General features: G+C 47.1%; 3 protein-coding genes across 3 annotated transcripts; 1 reads left to right on the top strand and 2 right to left on the bottom strand.

The window, feature by feature from the left end:
• Positions 1-308: 308 nt before the first annotated feature.
• On the top strand, positions 309-7,266 carry MYCFIDRAFT_49517 (glycosyltransferase family 2 protein; the record flags this gene model as incomplete). The annotated part of the gene is made up of 2 exons (XM_007924355.1): positions 309-589; positions 652-7,266. The coding sequence occupies 2 exons, from the start codon at positions 309-311 to the stop codon at positions 5,936-5,938; spliced, it is 5,568 nt and encodes a 1,855-aa protein (XP_007922546.1). The 3' UTR covers positions 5,939-7,266.
• On the bottom strand, positions 6,311-7,227 carry MYCFIDRAFT_131935 (uncharacterized protein; the record flags this gene model as incomplete). Its single annotated transcript, XM_007925669.1, has 2 exons — positions 6,311-6,832; positions 6,931-7,227. The coding sequence occupies 2 exons, from the start codon at positions 7,225-7,227 to the stop codon at positions 6,311-6,313; spliced, it is 819 nt and encodes a 272-aa protein (XP_007923860.1).
• A 416-nt stretch (positions 7,267-7,682) lies between the features above and the next one.
• MYCFIDRAFT_86617 (uncharacterized protein) lies at positions 7,683-8,964 on the bottom strand. Its single transcript, XM_007925639.1, has 2 exons — positions 8,497-8,964; positions 7,683-8,431 (listed from the first exon to the last, which is right to left on the bottom strand). Exons 1-2 carry the CDS (start codon positions 8,934-8,936, stop codon positions 7,969-7,971), a joined length of 903 nt encoding a protein of 300 aa, XP_007923830.1. The 5' UTR covers positions 8,937-8,964; the 3' UTR covers positions 7,683-7,968.
• Between the last annotated feature and the right edge of the window lie 5,851 nt (positions 8,965-14,815).

Below are 14,815 nucleotides of genomic sequence, written 5' to 3'. Positions count from 1 at the left end.
CCTTTTGTCAGTCGTTATACCATCGTTCGCTGCCTGAATAGCCTGCCTTGGAAATACGGCACGAGCGCCTCAACCGTGGTACCAGCGCTCGACCGCTTAGCGAAACGTCCAATCTCTCCATTTGCCTCGTGACTTCTCGCACTCGCACTCCTGCTTTCATTTCGATCGATCGCGACTGCCACTGCCACTGCCTGCTTCACTTCACGCCTCTGCCTCGCGAGCCACCCGACCCTCGTTATCCTCGCTACCCGCACTCTGCGCTGCTCCCACCGCTCCAGGAGGCCGCCTGGCCGACTAAAATACACAGTATGGCCTCCGCGCCCACTAATCAGCAGAATCTGGCCGGCTTGCCTGCCCATTCCATGAGCGATACCAATATCACATCTCACATTGCATCGCGCTTTCACAGCCATCTACCCATTACCACCTTATCGTCGCAAGGCTACATCTCCGTGAATACATACACATCATCTGCCAAGGGTCCAAATGGCGGAAAGGAGGGAAGCGCTATGGGCGCTGCAGAAGAGCTTGCGAGCCGAATGTGGACGAGACTGGGAAGTAGGCAAGAAAACCAGGCTGCTGTCTTCCTGTGAGTCTCGCCGAGTATACATGAATATCGCTTGAATGCTAACGTGATTCGCGCGCGCGCAGTGGCGAGTCTGGCACAGGCAAGACCACAATAAGGTCCCACCTGCTCTCGTCCCTCCTCCAATATTCCTCCACTCCCTTATCCAAGAAGCTGTCTTTCGCCGCCTTCGTCTTCGACACCCTCACCACTACCAAGTCGGTCACAACACCAACTGCATCAAAGGCTGGCTTGTTCTTCGAACTGCAGTATGACACCACGTCCTCATTACACCCCACGCTTATTGGCGGCAAAGTGCTGGATCACAGACTGGAACGAAGCCGTGTGGCCTCCGTTCCCCCCGGCGAGCGAAATTTCCACGTCCTGTACTACCTCCTTGCCGGTACTTCGCCAGCAGAGAAGGAGCACCTCGGCCTAGAGCTGGGATCTCATTCTGGAGTGGCCAACAGAACCTCCATGGGAAGCAGCGCGAAGCGATGGCGCTATCTGGGTCATCCATCCCAGCTGAAGGTCGGCATCAATGATGCCGAGGGATTCCAGCACTTCAAGACCGCACTGAGGAAGCTTGAATTCCCTAGGGAGGAGATTGCACATCTTTGCGAGATTCTGGCCGCCATCTTGCACATTGGTCAGCTCGAGTTCATGACATCTCAGGCAACCACACCAGCTCCCGATGAGAGTGGCGGCTACGGCGCAGAAGGTGGCGAGGAGATTACAGTGGTCAAGAACAAGGAAACTTTGGCTGCAGTCGCGGCCTTCTTGGGAGTCAGCGACAAGGTGCTTGAACAGTCACTGGGATACCGCACCAAGATTCTTCACCGCGAACGTGTCACAATCATGTTGGATCCGAAGGGCGCCCGCGAAAACGCCGACGAGCTTGCCCGAACGCTGTACAGTCTTCTGGTTGCTCTTGTCATGGAGAAAATAAACCAGAAGACCTGCGCGATCGAGGAGTCGGTTGCCAACACGATTGCCATCGTGGACTTCCCAGGTTTCGCGCAGACCTCTTCTACGGGCAGCGTGCTTGATCAGCTGCTCAACAATGCGGCCAACGAATCCTTGTACAACTTCTGTCTGCAAAGCTTCTTCGAACGGAAAGCCGATCTCTTGGAGACGGAAGAAGTGCAAGTTCCAGCCACAAGCTACTTTGATAATGTAGATGCCGTCAAGGGTCTGCTCAAGTCCGGCAACGGTTTGCTCAGTATACTGGATGATCAAATGAGACGCGGTCGGACAGATCTGCAGCTGCTGGAGTCGCTGCGCAAGCGTTTCGAAGGGAAGAACCCAGCCATTGAGGTCGGAAGCTCGACTATTACCCTGCCTGGCAACAACTTCGCAACCCCCAATGCTTCAGCGGGCTTCACCGTGAAGCACTTTGCTGGTGAAGTGGAGTACCCCGTCGGAGGCCTTCTCGAGGAGAATGGCGAAGTCATCTCGGGCGACCTGATGAACCTTGTTAACTCCTCGACGAGTCCCTTCGTAGCCGAGCTTTTCGGTCAGGAAGCGCTCAACAAGGTCGTGCATCCAAGGGACCGCAACGCCGTAACCCAGGCTTCAGTGGCATCGAAACCATCTCGCATGCCCAGCATGGCAAAGCGAAAAGGCGGACGCCCTCAAAGACCGCAGCGCGGTGTCTTCGATGACGACGCAGACAAGAGCAGCGACGAGGGAACGAAGAGCTTTTCTCGTCTCCCCAAACCTGGCCTCGATGCGCAGCAAGGAGCCGCCGCGCAATTCCTCTCATCCTTGGAGAACATCACCAAATCACTCACCGCATCCAACACCAACTCGTATTTCTTCTTCTGTTTGAAGCCGAATGACAGACGTATCGCAAACCAATTCGACAGCAAATGCGTCCGCACCCAGATTCAGACTCTTGGAATCGCTGAAATTTGCCAGCGACTCAAGAATGCCGACTTCAGCATATTTATGCCTTTCGGTGAATTCCTCGGTACTGCCGAGGGCGAAGTATCTGTCGTGGGCACCGAGAGGGAGAAATCCGAGATGATATTGGATGACAAGAACTGGCCAAGTAATGAAGCCAGGGTCGGAAGCACAGGTGTGTTCCTGAGCGAGCGATGCTGGCGACAGATCACAAGTGCTCCTGAGCTAGGAGAAATTCCAGTTCCACTCGGCGATGATGGATACGGTAATTCTGGTATGCTGACGCCAATTGATGCGAAGAGAGCATTTGGCGACTCAAAAGTTCAGCTTTTGCAGACTCCAGGATCGGGATACCTCGACGACAAGGCCGCTGGATATTTTGGAAGCAGAGACCTCGATGCTAAGAGTGAGGCTGGTGCTTCAGCTTTCCGTGAAGGCGACATGTTCCGCAACCTCGAAACCCGGTCCCAAATGCTCGAGAAAGGGAACGAAATCAAGGCTGCCGCGATCGAAGAGAAGCCACTATCTGGCAGCCGTGTCAGATGGCTGATCCTCGTGTACGTTCTCACTTGGTGGGTCCCCGATTTCGCTATCAGGTATATCGGTCGTATGCCTAGAAAGGATGTCCGTATGGCCTGGAGAGAAAAGCTGGCCATCAATCTGATCATTTGGCTCTCTTGTGCATTTGTGGTCTTCTTCATGGTTGGCTTTCCTCGGATCATCTGCCCCACACAGCACGTCTACAGTCTGGAAGAGCTCTCGTCGTATAACGGCAAAAATGGCAAGACGGCCTACATTGCTATCCGTGGGGTTGTCTTCGACCTCAGCGCTTTCATACCCACTCACTACCCTTCGATCGTACCGGCCTCCGCTCTCAAGAAATACGCCGGAACAGATTCGACCAATCTCTTTCCTGTACAGGTATCTGCCATGTGTCAGGGCCGCAACGAATCTGGTATCGATCCCGCCGTGCAGCTAAGCTACGTGACATACAACTACAGCGGTTCCACAAATGCGATTAGTGCCACGGACAACAATGCGCAGTACCATGACTTCCGATGGGCTACAAATGATTCTCGACCGGCTTGGTTTATCGAGCAGATGATCTTCCTCCAAGGCCACTATTGGAAGGGCAATGTCGGCTACTCTCCTCAGTACCTGAAGACCCTGGCGGACAAGTCGAACTACGTAGCCCACATCAATGGTCGCGTCTATGATTTCACCGACTACATAGCGGGCGGCCGAGCTCCCCAGTATCCTCCAGGCGTCGACAGACCCAGCACTCCGCCCAACTCGAACTTCATGGATGACACGGTGGTCGATCTGTTCCAGCAGCGATCCGGACAAGACGTCACAAAGTACTGGGAGGCCTTGAAGCTGGATGCGGGTCTCCGAGCACGTATGCAGACGTGCATGGATAATCTCTTCTACGTGGGCAACGTGGACACTCGAAGCAGTCCGCAGTGCCAGTTCGCCAAGTACATCTTGCTTGCAATTTCGCTGCTACTGGTATCTGTGATATGCTTCAAGTTTTTGGCTGCCCTGCAATTCGGAAAGAAGAATGTGCCCGAAAACCTCGACAAGTTTATTATCTGCACGGTCCCGGCCTACACGGAAGACGAAGACTCGCTTCGACGTGCAATAGATTCTGCAGCTCGAATGCGGTACGATGATAAGCGCAAACTACTCTTCGTCGTTTGCGATGGCATGATCATCGGTCAGGGCAACGACCGCCCCACACCTCGCATCGTTCTCGACATTCTGGGCGTTCCTGAGACCATCGACCCCGAGCCGCTCAGCTTTGAGTCTCTTGGAGAGGGTCTCAAGCAACACAATATGGGCAAGGTCTACTCCGGACTTTACGAAGCGCAAGGCCATATCGTGCCATTCATTGTCATCGTCAAGGTTGGCAAGCCGTCTGAGGTATCAAGACCTGGTAACCGAGGCAAGCGCGACTCCCAGATGATTCTGATGCGCTTCCTGAACCGTGTCCACTACAACATGCCCATGACGCCGCTCGAGCTGGAGATGCACCATCAGATTCGGAACGTGATCGGAGTGAATCCGACCTTCTACGAATTCTTGCTGCAAATCGATGCAGATACAGTCGTGGCTCCCGATTCAGCGACGCGCTTCGTCTCGGCGTTTGTGAACGACACCAAGCTCATCGCTGTCTGCGGTGAGACAGCACTTACCAACGCGAAGGCATCCATGATCACCATGATGCAAGTCTACGAATACTACATTTCACACAATCTCACCAAGGCCTTCGAATCTCTCTTCGGATCCGTAACTTGTCTGCCAGGTTGTTTCTCGATGTACCGAATCCGTGCTGCGGAAACTGGAAAGCCACTCTTCGTCTCTCGCGAGATCGTGAATGACTACTCCGAAGTTCGCGTCGACACACTCCACATGAAGAACCTTCTGCACCTTGGAGAGGACAGATATCTGACGACTCTGCTTATGAAGTACCACTCCAAGTACAAGACGAAGTATATCATGCGTGCTCATGCCTGGACGATCGCACCTGACAGCTGGGCTGTGTTCATGTCGCAACGTCGACGATGGATCAACTCTACCGTGCACAACTTGATCGAGGTCATCCCGCTCTCACAACTCTGCGGTTTCTGCTGTTTCAGTATGAGATTCGTCGTTTTCCTGGATCTGCTCTCGACCATTGTCCAGCCGGTCATCGTCGGCTACATTATCTATCTGATTGTGGAGGTGGCGAGAAACCCAAGTACTGTTCCGATCACCGCTTTCATTCTCCTGGGTGCCATCTACGGTCTCCAAGCGATCATTTTCATCTTGCGCCGCAAATGGGAAATGGTGGGCTGGATGATCATCTACATGCTTGCTACCCCAGTCTTCTCCTTCTTTCTGCCACTTATTGCGTTCTGGCACATGGACGACTTCTCTTGGGGTAACACACGTATGGTCACTGGCGAGAAAGGAAAGCAGGTCATTGTTAGCGACGAAGGCAAGTTCGACCCAGACAGCATTCCCAAGAAGAAGTGGGAAGAGTACCAGGCCGAGCTATGGGATGCACAGACACAACGGGACGACACTCGCTCCGAGATCTCTGGCATCAGCTATGCTACCAAGAGCTGGCATCCTGCTGCGTCTGAATATGGTTACCAGCAGGCCACGCATCATATGAGCCAACTCACTGTGCCACAGATGTATTCCAATGCATCGCGCATGTCGCTGGCATACTCTGATAATGGCATGGGCATGGGCAAGGGCATGCCACGGGCGCTCTCTGCAACTGATATCGACATGGCGGATCTCCCTAGTGATGATGCCATCCTGGCCGAGATCCGACAGATCCTCAGCACTGCGGATCTCATGAGTGTTACGAAGAAGAGCATCAAGGCAGAATTGGAGAGGAGGTTCGGTGTCAGCATGGATGCCAAACGCCAGTACATTGGCAGCGCGACTGAGGCCATTCTCAGTGGACAACTATAATTGCATTGTCTTGTCTAGCAAGCAAGAGTGGCGGCGTTTATCACGAACGTACTTGCATGATTTGACTTTTGTGGAATCTGAGATGATCGCATTTACTGGAGTGGGATATATGGGAAGGGGAAAGGTGGTTTGAAAGGCGCAAACGAAAACTGCTCATCAGTAATGCAAATGACTACATCAACCAGAGATGAACTGCGGCTACTATTGTTAGTGTGTGTGTGTGTGTGTGTGTGTGTGTGTGGAAAAGGAAAAAAAGTGAGAAGAGGACGTCATGTCATGTACAGCAAACAAAAAATCATCAAACGAATAGTAGTAATCTTTCTTCAGAAGAAAGCCTTTTCCATCGCCGTGCTTCTTCCTTCAATACCTTCATCACCTCGCCAAAAACCCTCCATCCACAGGCATATTCACCCCCGTCATCCACTGCGCATCATCACTCGCCAAAAACACATACGCCTTCGCAACATCCTCCGGCCTCCCCATGCCGCGAAACGGATGCAAAGCCTCCACCTGCCCCCTCACCCCCTCATCCCCAAAAATCACATCCGTCATATGCGTCGCCACATACCCGGGATTCACCGCATTCACATGCACCCTCCACGGCGCACAATCCAACGCCGCCGCTCGCGTCAAATTCGCCACGGCACCTTTCGATGTACAGTATGCCGGTGCGGAAGCCGTCCCCACGAGGCCGTAGACTGACGCGGCGTTTAATATCCAGCCTCTATCGCCGCTTGCCAGCGGGGTTTGGGTGATCATTTGCGCGGAGGCGAATTTCGTGCCGTAAAAGACTCCGTGGACGTTGGCGTTTATTGTTTGCTGGTAGGTTTCGATGGGGGTTTCCCAGATGGGTGCTGGAGTGCGGGATTCGAGGGCGAAGCCGGCGTTGTTGACCTGTGTGTGTGTGTGTTTTTTTTTTAGTATATGTGTTTAGGGAAAGAAAAAAAATAAATAAATCTCTTGATTTTGGTGTTTGGGATTGGGGAATTTACCATGATATCCAACCTCCCAAACTCCTGCACGGCAGTTTTGATCAAAGCTTGCATTTGATCGGGATCTGTGACGTCTGTTTTTACGAAAATCGCTTTGCCGCCGCGGGAGTTGATTCTTTCGTGTGTTGGGCCATTCATTTCGTCTTCGGGGGGTGAGTCGGTGCGCCAACTGCCTTCTTGCAGGTCGGAACAGACGATTTTTGCGCCTTCGGATGACATGGCGAAGGCTGTTGCTCGGCCTATGCCGGAGGAGGAGCCGGTTATGATGGCTATGCGGTCTTGGAGGCGGCCGGGCATGGTGATGGGTTGGTTTGCTGAGGTATGTTTGCTGTTTCTTGAGCTTGGATGGAGAGGAATGTTGAAGTGTAGCAATACTAAAGATGACAGGAGGAAGAGAAAGTAAAATAGCTTACTTTTACCTTGTGCACTGCACCAGCAACTGACAGAGATGGCCTGAGTCGAGGAGCTATGCGGTCCCGCTTTACAGTTTCCTTGTTCACTACCCGGGACCATTCTGCTTTGGTGCGGCAATCGTTGCAATTGCTACCATAACCGAACGGTGCCTTGTTGGTCGCAGGTATTAGGCGGCACAAGTGGAAGTCGAAGTGGGGTGAAGTCGAGCTTCCGATGCTCTCGTCCTCGGCCCCGGGCGACTCTGCAAACACTGAACTTTTATCCAAGACGCGTACGGCTGGCAGAATAATCCACGATCACACGTGATTTCGTCAAATACCGGTGAGGTGAGGTGAGGTGAGGTGAGGTGCGATGACCTCCAGTATAGTGCGTCTGCTTGCTATACTGTCGAGCCTCGATCTGCACGTACGATCACTCCTCCATGATGCTGCATCGCTGAACAACATCGATCGGGGCTGCGTCAGTGATGTGTTCAAGCATCATGCAACATCGCTGCCGCTGCCGCTGCTTCTGTACACATTTCAATAAGCGTGGTGTATCCAAGTCTATACCCGAACCTCTGCGAACGCCGCGCTGTTTCAAAAAGAACGCCCACTTGTGCTGTGTTCTCGTTAATCATCATCATCATCTCTTTGTCTCCTGAATCTTCACATCGGCGATTTTCTCAGAAGCACCTTGCAGCTCCTGCTTCTCCTCAATCAATTCATGCTTCGATTTTATATCCTTCTCGACCTGCTCCACTGCTCTTTCTATCTCAATCTCCATTCCAGGAAGTTTGAAGCCTTCTGCAAGCAGTTTGCCATTCCATTTCTGAAGAAGCATGGCATCTTCCCTGCCCCCTTCCGTTTGTGTTTCGACAATCTTCGCAATCTGCTCGATCTCATCGCGGGTGGGCACTGTAGCTTCGCGGGTAGCTTCTCGCGATGGCGAAATGAGTCCGACGGCGTACATCTCGTCCATCTTTGCTGATGCCACAGTGTTGATGTGATTGTGCGCGGTCAAGTGCTCTAGCATCTTGCCTCCATATAAAGCTTTGTAGTGCGACCAAGCACGGAATACAAGGTAGAAAAATGGAATGTTAGGTATCCTAAGACACATGTCAGCGTGCTCGTCATCAGCGGCAAGGTCCTGTCGTGGCTGCGACTGTCTTACACTGGCACGAGGGCGAATGGAATGGTGAACGGAGCGCAGATTATACACTGCCACATGCGCTTCCTATGCAAAGCCTGTCGCTCGGTAGCTAGTCTTTGCAAGAGTGCCAATACCTTGCTCTCCTTCAGAAATGCGCCTGGGAAGTAGCAGTCGACCTTCAATTTGCCATTGTCGACGTCTTGCAGACGCTTCTTGGTGGCCGGCGGGATTGTTTTGAGGCCCCATTCTTCAAAGGGGATGCGCTTGAAGATTTGGTTGCCGTAGACTGTGAGCTTCTTCTGCCAACCCTTGTCCGCCCTTTCCCATGCAGCCCAGGTGGTCGAGGCTTTGTTGATTATGCGCTCTTGCAAAGGTGGCTTGGTGGGCGAGAGGTGTTCTTGGATGCGCTCGCAATAGATGAGAGTGCGCCGCGTCGACACGGGAAGTAGGAAAAGGCGCATAGTGATGCTTCCTCGAAAGGGCGATGCCAGTGGGCGGAAAAGAATGTACAGGAATTTACTACGACATTGTTGCTGGCCGCTTTTATTAGCCTTGTGTACGTCTATGTTGGCTATCAATGAACGGCTGGCTACCAAGCACGTGCAGCTAGGAAGGCAGAACAACCTTTTTTTGCCCGCCCAGGAAGTTGGAAGCTCGAGATGCTTCTGGCATGCTTCCCAGAGCCGCATTCTTGCCAACTTCAGTCTTCAGCGTGAGCAGTGAAAGTCGCCCTCCTGTAAGTGCAGTATTGCGTCTGCTTGCCACGAAAACGGCTGTATGTGAGCCTTTCCTTCCGCATCACCGCACGTCCAATGTCTATCAAACAAGCCTATCCAGATTCTTGCTCCGTAGGCTACGTACAGTAGCTATGATTATCCCGAGCCCCGTTCGCCGGTTCGTAAGACTGATACATCTAGGGGTGCTGTTAATAACACTTTGTCGGTCAATAGCAACGTTAGCATTATACTAACGGTTAGCAACCTATTTATAATAATATCTATATCTAAGGCCTCTATATAGACCTTATCTTATACTAGCTAGAAGTAAGCGAACGCCTTAGATACTAGTATAGTGTATTTCCTACGCCTTTAGAGGCCTATTCCTTTATAGATCTACCTCTTAAGATTAGAAGGAGCTTAATTAAGTATAATTTAGCGTAGAAGGTACTTATATAGGTCTTCCGAGATATTATTATAGTAATATTACTAGAGATACTATATCGCTTAGGGTAGCCTAGTAACTAGCAATCGTAGGGTTATAGTTAGAGGTATTGCTACTAATATAGTCTAATCTATCTATAAACCGGATAGTTCGATAGCTATTATTAAGAGAGAATTATTATCGTTCTTCCTACCTATTTTACCTATTAGATTCTCCGTTTTCCGTATTTCTAGTAATTCTACGAATCTTAGAATTCTAACTTTTAAGATGCCTCTACTAAAGTACTTAGATAAACTTAACTTCTCCTATATTAAGACCGACTTTATAGGCAAATTTATACGCTATATCTAGTATAAGAGTAAGAAAGGAATAGTACTAGAGGGAAGCCTATCGCGTAAGTAGAAGCACCTAAAGAAGTATTAGTAGTATTTAGACTATATAAGGTCTTACTAATCTAATAATAAAGCCGACCTACTACTACGTAAGAAGTAACGTACACTTCTATTTAGTATCGCTAAGCCTAAGTAGGTACGCGACCTAGCTATTATTAAGGCTATTTTATATAGTAGGAGACTATTTAATAAAGTAGACGCGAGATTCTACCCCGAATAGCGCAAGGCCTTATATACCTTCGACGCTAATTATAACCCTCCGAGTTACGATAAAGTAATAGATTATATTAATAAGGTACGCCGGCGAGCGGAAGTTAAAAAGAATATATAAGCGGTATTTAATATGCTTTAAGACCTTAACTTTAGCGCCGACGAGAGTAAAAGTCGTAGTAGTACTAGCTTCTATAATCTATTAGCGAATATAGTATCTAGCTCGTTCTTCTATAACCTACTAGATATAAAGAACTTTAACGCTAACGCTATAGCCCTCGCGAGGCAGATAACTAAGCAGGTAGCGCCCTTTATTAATAGCGACCTTAAGCGCTAGAATTCTCTCTAAACCGATACCTACGCGATAATAAGAGCGCTCTACGACCGACTTACTAATAATCTACTTACTAAGTATATAATCTATATATTCTACGACTCGTACGGTATATAGCTATATATTAGCGACTAGGATAATAATTAGAAGGACTCGTACCTACCGTTCTATAGCGATACGCTCTACGAAGCGGTATATATACTTAACTTATTTAAGAGGTCGAAGAAGGCTTAGAATATTCTTAAGGCTTTTGCTAAGAATATTAAGGCTATCTTAAGGGCATTTGCTTTCGCCTATCTATAAGAAGGGTATATTAGCAGGTAGATAGGGTAGTAGTAGATACGAGTAGTATTCGATAAAGAGCTAGTAAGAGAGGGAGGAAGGCGGGCAAGTTAGCCTATTACTAAGCGCCAAGCCCTGCCTAAGGCACTAAGACCCTAGCTTTACTCGGCCTAGTTATATACTAATTACGTATAACCTCTTTAGTCCTAATACTATCTTACTTACTAGGGTTTATACTATACTATAATATATAGTCTATTCGTAGCAATAGCCTACCTTTAAGACTATACGAGGATTATAGCTTAAGGGCTATTTAGAGGCTCGAATAGTCGCCTAATAAAGGGGGCTTCTACTACTCTTAAGACTATTAATTTACCTCTATTCTAGAGCCGCCTATAGAGCCTTTATATACTCTTTTAGCTTATTAGCAAAGCACGACTTATTAGTAAGAGCGATACCTTAAAGGTTAGTAATATCGTATCTCGCTAATAGTAACTACGCCGTTTAACTTAGTATATAATATTCTACCTCTGTTAGGACTAAAGAGGTTATACGTAATTGCGTAATTAGTATATAACCGGGCTCGAGTAAAGCTAGGGTCTCGATGCCTTAGGTAGGGCTTAGCGCTTAGTAATAGGCTAACTTGCCTACCTTCCTCCCTCTTCTCCTAGCTCCTTATCGAATACTACTCGTACCTACTACTACCCTATCTACCTACTAATATAACCCTTCTTATATAGTATTCGATCTACCCTTTAAGGGTAGTAGCTAGATAGTCCTTATTTCAAGCTTTTAGCGGTATAGCTACGAAAACTATCGATTTAACTATATTACGCCCGAAGAACGGGATCTATACGTACTACTCTACTAAAACAACCGTAATAATTATTAAGCAAGGCCTTCTATATAGCCTATTATACTAAGTTAATTGTACTAGACCGATACTCGCTAATTCCGCTACGTCCGTACTATAGGGGCCTATAATATATTATTAGTATTACCCCTTATTATAATAGCCGGTTTATTACGAAGCAATAATAACCGTACTACCGCTAGTAGCGCTAGTAACGATAACGCTAGTAGTATAGTACCTACTAAAGTGCCTATTAAAGTGCCTACTAAAGCACCTACTAAAGTGCCTCCTACTAAAGAGCCTACTAGAGGGCCTACCGAAGAACCTATAATCGAAGGGGATAACCCCTCGTTGCCTATTAACGATATTCTTAGCAATATTATTAACCGTCGATATAGCTAACTAGCCTTTAGCCCTTAACTATTAGGGAGACTTTAAGAAGCTACCTAAAACAGGCTTACTGCCCTACGTTAAGAATAGTAGCTAAAGGATAACCTCCTCGAGCTCCGTCGCCTTTAGGAAGCCCTAACGACTACTACTAAACCTATAGTAGGACCTTCTTTACTACCTATCTAAAAGAAGGATGCTAAACTTAAGGACTATACCGTATTTAACGGCTCTAGTCGTAAGCAATATAATAACTATATACGTAATTGCGAGCTTAACTAACGAAATATACCGAGGGCTCTTCTAGACGACTATTTATTAGTTGTCTACGCTATATAGTACATTAATAGCGACCTAAAGCGTATATAGGATAACTATTTCGACTCCCTTAGTAACTAGACTGCTATTTAGTAGCAGACCTACAAAACTATTATACTAGATACCCTTAGAAACCCTATACTAAGGCAATAATATACTTAGGACCTATATCTTCGAGCTAAATAGAAGACTAATTAATTGGCTCGCTTATTTAAGGCCTATTTAAAGACCCTCGAGGATAACCTTCCGGCTAAGACTAATTCTATATAGATCTCGGAAATACGCCCTAAATTAAGATAGGAATTAGTCCTTAAATTAGACCGCCGCCGTATATTCGAATAAGCGAACCTAATACGCATTTAATTTATAGTCGAAGTAGAAACAGCCGAACGAGCTATCTAGCTCTAGTAACGACTATAATCGAGGATCCGACTAACTAGTACTAATCGTAGCAACTATAGCTACGGAGGAAACTAAGGTTCCTACTAGGACAATAATACTAATAATAGGAATAGTAACGACCGTAGAAGAGGCCGTAGCTAGCGGCTATATAGAGGAGGCCGTAATAGGGGCCGTAGAAGGGGCTCGTATCCCTATAATACTAATCGCTTAACTAATAATAGTAGTAATAGCGGCTATAGTAATCCCCCTACCGGATTCAAATGCTTTAACTATAATAGCACTAGCTACCTACTAGGCTAATATAACAAACCTAAGGACTAGGCCCGAATTAACCGTACTTCCGCTAAGTATAGGAAGTACCTTTTAGCCGCTAATACTACCCCTATCGGCTCTTTTAATTAGTTAAAAAAAGAATAAGCGCCGCACTAACTATTAGCCTTATACGGCGTAAGACTATTAACATTATACTAGCTATTATACGCACCTGTCTCGTATCGGACTCGTATAGCACTAATTATAAGACTAAGGTTATACTAGATCTAGGAAATTCAGTTAGTACCCTTATTAGCTATCGCCTAGCTAAGTAATTAGACCTTCGATAACTGCCTAGGACTAACCTACTAACCCTTGCTTAGTTTAATAACGCTCGGCACTTAACCTATAGAGCCTACTATATTTATATAGTTCTAAGAGACGACCTCGGTAACGAGCGCCTACTAGACTTTACTACCTACGTAGTAGATATAGACAACCTATATAGGGGAGCTACTATTATTATTAGCAACCCTATTCTTAAGTACTATGCTATCGCTATAGACTTAGGCAGTTAATAATAGCGATTTAGAATCGCTAGGAAAGAGGATATTAAGTATATCGACGTTAGCGAGTGTCCTAACGATATTAGGGTCCTATTTATTAGTAACCTAATACTAGTCTCTGCCTTAGCTAATCCGACTACCGACCTACTCGGTAGTAATAACGATAAACCTATGCCCCCCGATAGTATAGATCCTAATTAGCTTGCTCGCATACCTTAGCCTATTCGAGAGACCTATATTAATATATTTAAATACTACCTAGTATCGATATTACTTATATTTAAAGAGACGGATTACAAGATTAATATTATAGAGGGCAAAGAGGTCCCCTTTAGGCCCCTCTATAATCTTAGTAAGCGAGAGCTTGCTATATTGCGTAAGTACCTAGATAAGAACCTAGCTAATAGTCGAATTTAGTATAGTAATAGCCCTACTAGTGTACCTATCCTATTCGTACTAAAGAAGGATAGTAGCCTACGTCTATACGTTAACTATCGTAGGCTTAACGCTGTTACTATTAAAGACCGCTATCTACTTCCGCTTATTAATAAGACCCTCGATTGCCTTTCTAGCGCCTATTTCTATACTATATTAGACATTAAGGATACGTACTATCGTATCTATATTCGTAAGGGCGATAAATAGAAAACAGCCTTCTATACCTATTATAGCTATTTCGAGTACTTAGTTATACTATTCGGCTTAGCTAATACCCCTACTATATTCTAGTCCTATATTAATTAGGCCCTATTAGGCCTATTAGACTACCTCTATATAGTTTACCTAGATAACATCCTAGTTTATATCTATTTACCTAATATTGTAGAGTACTAGGCTATAGTACGTAAGGTCCTCGACCGCCTACGAGCCTATAGCCTATATTATAAGCCTTCTAAATGCACCTTTACTGCTAAGGAAGTAGCCTTCCTTAGCTTCCTCGTATTAACCGAGGGTATTAAGGCTAACCCTAACCGGATTAAAACAATTACTAAATAGCCTGTTCCTACGTCTATTAAAGAGCTTTAGTTATTCCTCGGTTTTGCTAACTTCTACCGCCGGTTTATTAAGGGCTATTCGAGGCATGTAATGCTATTAACTAAGCTTACTAAAACGAAGGCTAACCTAACTAGAGAGTTCAAATAGACTAATAGAGCATAAGCCGCTTAAACGGTCTAAAGCAACG

Source organism: Pseudocercospora fijiensis (assembly GCF_000340215.1).
Source record: "Pseudocercospora fijiensis CIRAD86 unplaced genomic scaffold MYCFIscaffold_2, whole genome shotgun sequence".
NCBI classification, from domain to species: domain Eukaryota; kingdom Fungi; phylum Ascomycota; class Dothideomycetes; order Mycosphaerellales; family Mycosphaerellaceae; genus Pseudocercospora; species Pseudocercospora fijiensis.
Note: the sequence above shows the minus strand (reverse complement) of the source record. Positions and strands in the feature narration are given on the sequence as shown.